The sequence below is a fragment of the Pundamilia nyererei genome, unplaced genomic scaffold (assembly GCF_000239375.1).
Source record: "Pundamilia nyererei isolate P.nyererei 1_Seehausen unplaced genomic scaffold, PunNye1.0 scaffold00003, whole genome shotgun sequence".
NCBI lineage: Eukaryota > Metazoa > Chordata > Actinopteri > Cichliformes > Cichlidae > Pundamilia > Pundamilia nyererei.
Genome location: NW_005187404.1, coordinates 4,100,950 through 4,113,237, shown reverse-complemented (window position 1 = coordinate 4,113,237; position 12,288 = coordinate 4,100,950). Strand labels below are relative to the sequence as shown.

At 37.9% G+C, this 12,288-nt stretch overlaps 1 protein-coding gene across 1 annotated transcript in view; it reads right to left on the bottom strand.

Moving 5' to 3' along the window:
* Positions 1-12,288, bottom strand: part of dync2h1 (dynein cytoplasmic 2 heavy chain 1) — a 121,918-nt gene that overhangs the window by 39,902 nt on the left and 69,728 nt on the right. Inside the window, exons 73-80 of the mRNA XM_005720933.1 lie at positions 11,738-11,872; positions 10,697-10,840; positions 7,569-7,658; positions 4,367-4,432; positions 4,203-4,253; positions 4,069-4,122; positions 3,661-3,792; positions 2,184-2,256 (exon numbers count right to left, since the gene is read on the bottom strand). Of these exons, the coding sequence (XP_005720990.1) occupies positions 2,184-2,256; positions 3,661-3,792; positions 4,069-4,122; positions 4,203-4,253; positions 4,367-4,432; positions 7,569-7,658; positions 10,697-10,840; positions 11,738-11,872 (745 nt within the window). The remainder of the gene's footprint in view (positions 1-2,183; positions 2,257-3,660; positions 3,793-4,068; positions 4,123-4,202; positions 4,254-4,366; positions 4,433-7,568; positions 7,659-10,696; positions 10,841-11,737; positions 11,873-12,288) is intronic.

Sequence of the window (12,288 nt, the reverse complement as noted above, 5' to 3'; positions counted from 1 at the left end):
GTGGCTGACTAAATACTTTTTTGCCCCACTGTAAGCTCAGTCCACAACAGAAAATAACACCACTAAGACAGAGAGATGGAAAATACATACACACACCGGACCCTTTATTAGGTACACTTTGCAAGTATTGCCTTCAGAACTGCCTTAATTATTAATGGCAAAGATTTAACAACATTCTTTTGAGAATTTGGTCACATAGTTGCTGCAGATTTGCCAGCTGCTCATCCATGATGAGAATCTGCCATTCCACTACATTTCAAAGAAAGCAGTTTGAGATTATTTGAGCTGTTGAAAGAAACCATCAGAAGATGGGAACAATGTGGTCATAAAGGGATGGCTGTGGTCAGCAACAATACTCAATTAGTCAATTAGTAAGAGGCCCAAAGTTTTCCAAGAAAATATTTCCCACACCATTACACCACCAGCCTGCCGATTTAAGGCAGGATGCATCCATGCTTTCATATTGATTACTGGCCCTACATCCGAATAACGCAGCAGAAATCAAATCTGCTCAGACCAGCAGGGTTTTCCAATCTTCTTCTGTCCAATTTAAGGGATCCTGTGAAAATTGCAGCCTCAGTTTGTAGGTCTTAGCTGACAGGAGTGGTACACAGTGTGGTCTTCTGTTATTCTAGTCCATCTGCATCAAGGACTGATGTGTTATGCATTCAGTGATGTTCTACTGCATAACCTGGTTGCAGCAAGTGGTCATCTGAATTACTGTTGGTTTCCTTTAGCTTGTAGCAGTCTTGCCATTCAAGTCTGACCTCTACCTTCAAGGCCTGGATCTCACAATTTTGATGACCAGTTTAAACTTCAGCAGGTCATCGTGATCATACAGCAATTTGCCTAAATGCAAATTGCTGCCATATGATTGACTGATTAGAGCTTAATACGTGTACCTAACAAAGTGGCAAATGAGTATACATTTCAGTTAGGAAATTATTTTGGAAATGTTTGACATTCACTGCATTCTGATCATATGGAACTGACAACAAAATGAAATGAATTCAAATGATTTTATTGTCAGTGTAAAATTTTTATCTGCAATTAACAACAATGCCAGAAAATGGAAAACCCACAGAGGTCCACATCCATTCCTTGATAGTTTAATGCACCGGTGCAAAGGTGACTTGGAAATATTTGCACAACCAAGCAGACATTCTGTTATGATAGATATTTGGTTAAGAAAGCAAACTACAGGGACGAGTGCTTCAGACTTGACACGGGGGTCATCGATGGAAACTTTGACAGATAAGCGCAAGGACAGTGCATAACTCTGACCTTAAATTCAACAATCTAGTGAATTCCTCAAAGAGCGAGCAAAGCTGTACCCAGAGATCACACTGCTTAAGTGCAATATTTCCACTGTGTGGTTTCACAGGTCAAACAGAGAATTCAAGTATAGTTTTGGTTGTTTTGGCTGACGCTTTGGTCTGAAACTAAGGTATTGGCTATCCTCGTGTTAGAAAACATGACGCAAAACAAGAGTTACAAAGATATTTTGGATGCGTCTGTGTCAGTAGGAGAGAGAGAGATGAAAAAGGAGCACAGACAGAGATTTGTGTGCATGTGTGTGTGTGTGTGTGTGTGGCATTTACTTAAGGACAGTGACATTCTTGCAATGATGAAAGACAAATAAAGAGAGGATGCGAAGGACTATTGTGAAAAATATAAAAATCACACCATTGATGACAAGTGGGAAAATACGGCTTAGAAGTCCTGAATAAAAGCCTTGTCTGAGAATATTTTGTTTGAGTAGAGTGTGAAAGCAGAAGGTGCACTTGAAAAACAAAGCACCTTTCTATATAGTGGAGTGAAAGCAGAAAAATACTTTACTGAAAGGAATAAAAGAGGACATCTTCATATGTTTATATCTCATTATTCACAGCAATCACAATAAATTTCAATGTGCTTCAGTTTATCATTTCAGTCACATTTTGGTTTGTTTACTTTCAACGTCTGCATTATATTTTGCATAAGAAGAGAATAAAGAGTGTTGGTGTATTTATTTTAATGATCTTGGTCTGACTAATTAGGGCAAAAAAGAAATCTTGTAAGCATCACTAAAGATGAAAGACACTGTGAATTTGTTGTTTTTAACTGGGAACCTATTTTTTTATGTATATTCAGGTGCACAGCAAATATGAAAAGAACACACAGTAGTAATCTGAAACACTTACCTAGGGTTTGAGATGCAAAACAAGTCATGGCACTCTGCAGCCGGTCTGGTCTGACAGCCTGAACCAATAACAGCTGGAAAAAAACAAAAAAATCCCCACAAACCGATAAAACAAAAACCTTATGTCAAAGCAGTATGCGACATATTCCAAAGAGTCAGGTATTAAAAAGTAATTCCCTAAATTATTCATAGATCCACAGTCTGACTCACAGGGTGAGGGTTTGAGATCTTCTTTTTAATATATTTTAGAATGAAATATATATGCAAACGAGTATGTCACCTGCATGTAATGCATGTATTTGACTTTACAGATAAGTGGCTTCCAGTGTCTTTCTTTGTCTTGAGAATGGGTAATTTTTTTTATTCAATCTGGAACCAGGTGGGGAATGGTGTTTTTTTTCTTTCTATTTGACCATGGATTAGAAAAAGAAAGATTGAAGAATTTTTTTATTATACTAAAAGAAATTAGAGGGCGAGGTCCTCATCTGAAGCTGCCCAATCACTTTGGCTACAGTCACACAGGCCCAGAGAGGGTTGGCAACCTGCTGGCAGCCACTGGTTGCAAGGAGTAATTTGTATTCCCCAACTGGTTGGTGAGCGGTTGTCTGAGGTTTTGGATAGTTGCAAAGGGAAATTGGTCATAAAAAGGTACAAAGGTGCTGCACTGAACATTTCCCTGTGATTGGTGCTGGAAGTTGCCTGTAGTTTGCATGCAAGATCGCAACTTGTCTGCAAGTGCTCAGCAACTATATTCAAGTAACAGTTAAATTGTGAAAAGTGTGTCGCAAGCTTGAAATGGAAACTATTTGCTTTCACAGTAATAGCTGTATCTGTTAAAACATGTTGGTTTTAGCAGTGAATCACACCTTTTACTTTGAAGTTCCCACTGGCCTTTTTTAGTTTTCTGGTGATCAACTGGCATTTGGCAAGTGTTTACAGACAAGTCAGCATTTTTCATGCAAACTATGGGAGAGCTCGGCAATCTGCTAGTGACCAAAGCAATCACAAGGCAGCTTTTGGTGTAGCAATCACTTTGTGACATTTGTTGACAGTCAGCAACCTTCAATAAAAACCTGCCAACCTAATACACATTTTTCTGGGGTCCTAGGTTTATGTAACCTAGATCTTAAATGTACTGTATGTATGCAAAAGCAAAAATCGATTACACAAACAATTACATTTATAGCCAAGTTAATATACATATACATAACTTCTGTACCATAATATTATGTATTTGTACATATTATCCTTTTAAGTAATTATGATAATAACTATCAAAATAAGAAGAAGTAGATAAAAATTATATCTGGAGGGTAAATAAAAATGTTTAAAATAGCAGGCTGTCTGTTGTTGTAACAGCAATCAGTTTCTAAGCAGAAACAGGAGTGACCTATGCTGAAAGGTTCATCTTGAACCAACAAATGCGGGTGTTCAATGATTCTGTGGCTCACAGCTAAAGAAGTTGATTGAAAGCTGACCTGTTGGAAGGGAGTAATCTTCTTGGCAATGGAAGATGGGATTTCTTGTTCACAGTGCGAGCTCTGCAAGAAGGACAGCCAAAGGTCTGAGTCACTTAAACAGAGGGTCTGGTAGAGAGCCGGGAACGTAGCCTGCAAAAGAGAGGGGGCAAAAGTTAAAAGGGTGAGAGATGTAAGATGAATAGATCCAATCTTTAGCTTGGTAAGGACTGGTTCACTGGCAATCTATTTAAACACCTTTAAAAATGCATTTTTCATGTCAGGAGGCAATATTCTACTGTTATGTCTGTGCTGCATATTGCGGCAGACGGTAGATGATGTTAACATGGAACTTTTAAAAGAAAATCCATTTCTATCCGAGCTGAGCATGTATGCTTTGTTTGCTATTTTCAATATCAGTGTATTTACTTTTAAAATGGCCACTGCTCCGTGCCTCTCCTGATCAATCCAAGAAGGGAACTCCTACCAAGACAGGGGAGACGTTAGAGAGACAGAAAAATATGGTGTCTTCTTGTTGTTACAAGAAAAAGTTGAATTCTTACCTCTTTCTTAAACATTTCTCCTACGATGGACCCAGTAAAGACATCCCATTCCTACAACAAGCAGAAGAGTTCAGATTAACACATTGAAAGCTAAAAAGCATAGCAATCGATTGTCATTGGAATAGGTAATAAAATCCTAAAAATGAACAAACAAAATGACTCACGTTCTCGAGGAAGAGTTCGGGGTACATGCCTTTCACAAAGTGTATAGCAAACATCAACTGGTCAGCCTGCCACAGATGTAATGAAAGGAAGTGATAGAAAAGGAGAGAAAGAGAGAGAGAGAAAGGGTGGAAAAAAAGGGGTTATTTATCACTAGTGATAAAAGTTGAGTTCTGACATGTACAGGGCTATACTTTCTGCTCAGATTCAGCCAAATGCTTCAAAACCGACGAAATGAGCCTTCAAAGTACAAATTGTTATTTTTCAGGTTTCAAGTTTCAAGTTCCCCCTTGTGTTATTTTTGTCTAATATTTAAATTTTAAATATGAAATCAGGAAGGGGGCGAATGCTTTTTCATGCCACTGTAGTACACACTAGATGAAGGATGCACAATCACCTTCTTTTAAAGTAAAATAGGACCATTTTTAACAAGTTTAAAGCCCCCTATGATAAAAGTGAAAAAATAACACTGAAATATATTCTGTACGTACATAAAGGCAAATAGTAAAAATACATGTAAAATTAAAAAAAATAAACCAGTTTGAAACAAAGTAATTATAGTAACTTAGTTGCACCAGTAACTCTCAAGAAGTTCTTTCATTTCGAACATGCTTAATGTAAGACTTCAATGAGTCACGACTTTCTAATATAGCTCACATCTTACGTCTGTGGTGGTATAAATGGCCCATAACTGGCATTATATAAATCTATTGATTCTACTGAATTCTCATCATTTGCATGTAATAGTACCACAGTACTCAATAAACAAACACACAATGCACCTAATAACATTCACAGTGGAATACACCCACATTGCTTCTGTGACCGCCACACATATTTATGTTAATCTAATTTCATGCACTTAACAGCTGGCAAGGGCAACCACATTAGAATTAGCATGCTTGTCCGTAATAAGTCTCAATGCTCTATAAAGTGGGCAAAAAGAGGTTAAATGTGTTAATCAATTCATCCGGGTTATTCATAGAAGCTGATGTCACTGCTATCAGATGCAAAGATTGTAGTCTGTCAGAGAACAGCTATTCATCATTTGGGTGTATTTATTGGATGATTATCTAACGCATGGTAGCAAAAGAGGAGGTGCACACAGGGCTCCAGAATCTATTTATAAATTAATTTGGGTGCATTTTAAACTAAATGGTAAATGGCCTGTATTTGTATAGCACTTTATTAGTCCAAGGACCCCAAAGCGCTTTACACATCCAGTCATCCACCCATTCACACACACTGGTGATGGCAAGGTACATTGCAGCCACAGCCACCCTGGGGCGCACTGACAGAGGTAAGGCTGCCGGACACTGGTGCCACCGGGCCCTCTGAGGGTTGGACAAAGGAAGAGCACCACCAGTAGGCAACAGGTGAAGTGCCCAAGGACACAACGACCAAGACTGTCCGAGCCGGGGCTCGAACCGGCAACCTTTCGATTACAAGACGAACTCCCAATTCTTGAGCCACGATCACCCCATAAACTAAGCACCACTGGCAACAAAACCAGAGTTATAGTGAAGAAATTATATTATACAGCGCTTTGTTTTGTCAGGACCAAGTAGTTGTTATTTATTCATTTGTCGCTCCCAAAGGGGCATCCACACAGGAAGTGGCTGGCAGTGGCAACCAGAGACAATAGAAATGCATTGTGACCTATGGACAGCACTGACCAACACAAAGTAAACTTTTCTTAACTTTGAGGTGAGAGATTGAAGCGACTACCAGTAAGAGAGCAGCATGAAGGATAATCTTAGTTGATATTTGACAGGTTGTAAATAAATTAGAATGTTACCTAGGTAACCAGAGCCTGGTATGTGTGTGTGTGTGTGCGTGCATCTGTGTACCATGTTTACATATCTTTGTGGGGACCAAAAATTGGAATGTTACTATTTTTATCGGGACCAACAGCCCTTATAGGGACAAAAAGCAATTAGGTTATGGTTAAGGGCCAAGGGTTAGGGGAAGCGGCCAAGGAAGCGGCCAGGGAAAGCATTATATCAATTACATGTCCCCACCAAGATATGACAGGATATCACAGGTTTACTTTCCTGAGAGCTTCCTGGTAATTACAGGACTATTGTGACTGAGTTTCACTTTGTTTTGTATCAGATGCAAGTGTTTTGTTAGACACAACACATCCACACGCCCCACCTGTAAATAACCTAAATAAATCAAAAAAGAAAATGAAGCATTTTTACATAGTCCACATCTTCAAAAACCTTCCTAACACATCTCTGCTTGTCACCTACTATATTCTGTACTTTTACCAACCAGATGAAGACCCAGCTTGACGTGTAGCAAAGTTAATTTTTCAGGTTTAGACCAGACATCTAAACAGCCATGAGCTCTGTCCAACCCTCTCTATGCTTCATCTCTTCATCCATGTCTAAGTGATTTACCCCAAGCTGCAAAGTTCAAGCCCGTCTACTGAAGTGCTGCAGCAGTGGATACTGTACAGCTGCGCACACACAAAGTTGAAGAGTAAAATGACTGATTACACAAAGCACAAAAATGTGCCACATTTCTGTGTGCATGTGTCAATCTGTGTGTATACATGTTTTTGTAGTGTGTGCTCTGAGTCAGAAAGAAATGAAGCTGAAAGAGTCTAAAACCATAAAAGTCTCTTACTAGTATAGTATATACTAGAATAGTAGCAGGTAAAGACCCCGGGTAGACTGTAAAACCTTGACTATATGTCATATATGCTACTACAAGTGAAACTAGTGCCTTGTCCAAGTCAAGAGATGTATCTAAATTCTCACATTCAGAATAATAGAACTAGAATACAAACCCACATTCATAATCTGTTCATAAAGTCAATTCATTCTACAGTGGAATTTAACTAGATATCAGTAAGTAAAAAACTAAGCAAGTCATCACACAATATATATTTAATATTTGATGACCACCTGTTAGCTGTCTATCTATCCATCCATCTTCTTTGAGCATATTTTGTAAAAACCATGAAAATATTAAATAGCTAAAGGAGGTCAAATGGCATCATAATATATTAATTAATTAATTTTAGTATTTTAACACCTTAGTACCAACAGAGCATCATTTAAATGCCACAGCCCACATGACCATGTCCATTTGTTTTATATATTACCCACTGATAACATACAAATCACCAAAATTACCCAAATAAATTATCCAAACAACGTTTGCTTTGTAGTTCTGTATAAATATGTGCTTTACCTTGAAAAGAGACCGACAGACATACTCATAAACCATATTCTTCAAGTTGGCTCCTAATGCCGCAATCCTGGCATCAGTATTCTCTTCTTCCTAAAATGTAAAACAAACAACCACACAGACATAAATGAGCTGAAGAAGAAGACACTGGACATTAAATAGGACAAACTCATGTTACAAAAGGATGTCGTGTCACAAAGTAAGTTTTTATTAATACCAAGCAGGAAAAGTGTCTGTAACTGTATTTTATAATAAATAACTGTGTCCTAGATGTACTACCAAAAGTAGAATAATTGAAAACAGCATTTTTATTTTAGTGTGTTCTTTTTTTCTGTCATATCAGAGGAACCCAATTGTCTCAAGGCTATTCTGGAGTGCATGCGCAGCAATTACACCATGATAATAACACATATAGAGAAAGACACAAAAGAAACAAATGGAAATAGTACAAATAAATAAATAATTAAAAAAAAAAAATCCAGATGGACTTATTCTCTGCCCCATCTGTTTTTCTTTCCATGTATGTGTCCTTCTGCCTCTCCTATCTGAATCTCTGCTGTTTTAAACCTTTGCAAAAGCTAATCTAGGCTTCGTAACCTGCTTCCACTCAAGGTGTGTGTGACATTTTTTTTTCTGTTATATAGTTATATTTGAAAAAAAACTCTTTTTTTAAAATATAACACAAGTCTTTCCTGTTTCTTTTCCACATGGGTATGCTTGTTAAAGTGTGACTGTGTGAATCTATGTATGTAGGCAAACAGAGAAGTGTGTCTGTCAGCCATGAGAGGGCAAAATTCTCTTGTTAGATTTCAGAAGCCATCTGCACTTTGTGGCAAATTAAACTTGCTTATTCAAAACACAAACCAATGGATGCAAAGATAGAGAGTCCATGAATCAGTGCACTATTCTGACTATACTGCTGACTGTAAGACAACATACACACTCATACGTAGAAACATGTAAGAGTAGTGACCAGCTGCTGCCTGGTGACATTCTTGGATGGCAGCACTGGCTCTAACAACCCACACAGGATTTGGGAGAGTTAGTGTTCAGTCTCTCAACCCACTCTATGTGTGCTGGTGTGTATGTGTGTGCACATGCATGTGTGCACTCTGGTTATCAGACAGTGCTTAGGGCTCAGATGGGAAACAGCAGTGTGATACATGCACGATGTGCTCCAGCTGTACAGGTCAGGCTGAAATACTCGGTTGCAGAAGAACACAAAAATGATCCTTCAAAAAATGTAACAAAGTAAATTAAGCTGAATTTATCAAAACTAAACTGAGCTAGACAAAATATTCTGAAACAACTACAGACACCATATATCTTTTGCAGTCTGCTTCAGTGTAAACATATTGTCTTGCACTCATGCTTGTACTGATGAGCAATAAATGTATTAAAAAAATAAGCAGTAGCAAAACTGCTTTACTCTGGACATGCCAAAAACAGCATTTTATATTATTGTGAATAAGTTTGCAAAGCAGTTTTTTTTTAATGTATGAAACACTGGGGGGTCTACCTATCAGATGAACAGTGGATGGATCCCAGAGTCCTCCAGTCTGATTGGTGCCTTTGGGCAAATTACTGAACCCCAAGTTGCCCTCTGATGTGTGTAAATACTACAAAGCGTAGATAAAAGCACTGTATGAATGTGTGTGTGATTGGGTCAATGAGACTTGCAGTAAGAAAGTGCTTTGAGTGCTCAACTGAGTAGAAATGCATTACATAAGTACCACTTTTTTTTACCATCAATGTAAATTGAGCTGTGATGGAAATTAAGAAAATTAGACCTTCCCGTATAGTCTCTTTCCCGATAACAGTTTGTAAATGAATTTCTATGTCACAGAACCAGCCTTTCCCAGAAGATCTGTAATGATGCGACGCTTTTTTTTTTTTCCATCTTTGAGGGTGCGTGCCTAATCAGAACAATCGAAGAGTTGCTCTGCTCTTAGTGGTTGTTACGTCATTAGACTTGCCCAACAACCGCCTGGGCAACGTATGAGGCTGACTAGTCGAAAGGTACAAGGCCAACTGAAGAAAGAAGCAGAACTATCTGGTCAGAGCACACAATGCACTGAGCAGAACTGTTATTATATATTGGAAAAAAGTGAACAGGCTTTTATGAAATTTCCTTCTACGTTTCTTCCCAGGCCACTTTGCTAATTTAGAGGTTTAGGTTATCGCTTGAACAGAGCTAGCATTGTGCATAGCTCTGCCCAATAGCTGTGTGCATATATATCTATTGTTTATGAGCAGTTGCCAGGCAACCACAGAGACCCTCTGTTAAAAAAACTTGTTAATTAGCGAGCAGTTTAGAGGGGTTTTTTTTGTTTGTTTTTTTTACTGCTGGACAGAGTCGGGCTAGGACAGTTTCCAGTCTCTATGTTAAGCTAAGCTGATGAGCTGTTGGTGATAGTTTCATATTTAGTTGACAGAAAAGAGGAGGTGTCAACTTTCTCACTCAACTCTTTGCCAGAAATTAAATAAATGCATTATCCAAAATGTCCAAAGCTATTCTTTGAAGCTGAACTTATACTATTTCTTCCATACACACATGGTCCATCTCCACTGAAACATCAACTACACTAAACTGCCTAAGCATCAATTAGCTGGTATATTAATAAAAAGCCACTGATTGTCCATATATCCAATAATACACAATGCCACGACTGAAAACACATGAACACACACTGAAAACAGTCAACTGTTATTTTAAACAGTTTAATTTTACGCCCTGATTGTGAGACTATTTGGAAGTGTGGGTATTAACCTTTTTTTAATCCGTTGAACAAATTTTTGTTTAGTCACAAGGAGATGTTTTGTTGATGCTGATTTCACCTCAAGAGTTTATTAAGCACAATTATTAAAAGTGTCTTAAAACATGAGTGAGTACTGTAAGAGCTGTGAGGAATTTCTTGCTGCATTGTATACATTTCTGTATACATATTTTTTATTTGTTGTATTGTATGTATGTATTATTTATGTATGGTGATCTGCTTGTATTTCTTTTACCGCCAGTGTGGGACAGTACTCCAATTCCATTGTACTATTGTACAAAGTATGACTGTGCAGTAACAATAAAGGGTTAGAGCTAAAGTTAGCTAAAGTTAGAGCTAAAAGTATTTAGTTACCTTCTTGGCCTGAAGAGCTCTTTGGAAGAGGCGTAGAAAAGAGGCGAGGCTGAAGCGGTACATGTTGTTGATCTTTGACAGGTCTGTGATAACAAAATACATCTTGCTAGCACTCTCTGCAAGAGGCAGGTAGGCATCCCGTTCCTAAAGTAAAAGCAAAGAAAAACAGAAAGAGAGAGAGAGAGAGAGAGAGAGAGAGAGAAAACAATGTCAAAAAGAAATAAGGGACAAAACAAGGAAACAGTGAAAGAAGGACCACATATGTTGTGGAGTTACAACAGATGGATGGATGAAGACAGAAAATTGCACTGACATGCAGAAAACATAACATGCGCGAAAAAGCAATTACAAGTGTTTATTTCAATCAAAATGGAAGAATAGAGGGATAAATTAGGATGGACTCAATGACTTGTAATGAGAAAGGAGCTGTGAGAGAAAAAAAAGGTGCATGGGACCCGGGGAGAAATAATAAAATACACACACACATAAAAAAAAGAAAAGAAAAAAGAGTAAAGTGCAAAATCAGTTCTGGTATAACACTGCACCCTAGAGGATGAGTATATAATGCATTTACAATGTGCCTACACTTTTACATATGTGCAGTCCGATGCCTGCAGCATTATATTGCTCATTTTATTACATTTAATATACATTTGGCTTACTTGTTTAGGTACACATTCTGTGAAATTGACAGCATGTTACATCTACCTAAATATCTTGTTTTAATAATTAATTAGCAACTGTTTTACAGGGTCTCAAATCATTTATTGGAAAGTAGAACATATCTCAGCTAGCGAAGCTTTCAGGAGTCATCTGTCAAAGATTAGAAGTTACAGTCTTTTCGATTTTCACTTACAGCCATTTGAACTATGAAGAGTCAGAGTTTGCCTCACAAACATCAAGGTATGACATCCGTGTAAAAGGCCAACATAACTCATACTGTTGATTCCCAAAGTGTTACTCCTTTTAAAACTGAACCCCAAAAATGTATTTAGTATATAGGATTTTCATGGGTTGTGTGTGTGTGTGTGGTTGAAATACCTGGTCCAAGGAAGCCTGCAGCCTATGTGATTCCAGTAGTGACTCCTGGATTAGGGCGCTGCTTGCTTTGGTCTGGTTTAGGCTGTCTATTAGCTCCCTGTTCTCCAGAATATTCCCCTGAGCTGTAGCCAAGGTCTGACAACCAAAAAAGGACAAGTTGCAAAAGATCAGCAGGAAATAAGGAGAAATTTAAATTACATAGAGAGAGTTCAATTGGATAAAATCTTTGATCTGATAAAAGTTGCAAGGAAAAGACAAGTTGTTTGCATCATGTGGGGTTTTTATTTATTTTGTTGTATTTAAGCATTCATTGGGTGTCAAGAGTCTTCCACTAAATCCTGTGGAATCTATTCTCTGAAACCAAGTGATAAAATGTATTCAAATAAATTCAAATACAATAGATGAGAAAGCAGCAGAGCATGGAAATGTCAAGTCAAATATGCTCCTACAATTCAAGAATAATTATATGTCTAGTACCACTGAAGCACTGACATCTTGGTATCCGTGTGTGTGTGTGTGTGTGTGTGTGTGTGTGTGTGTGTGTGTGTGTG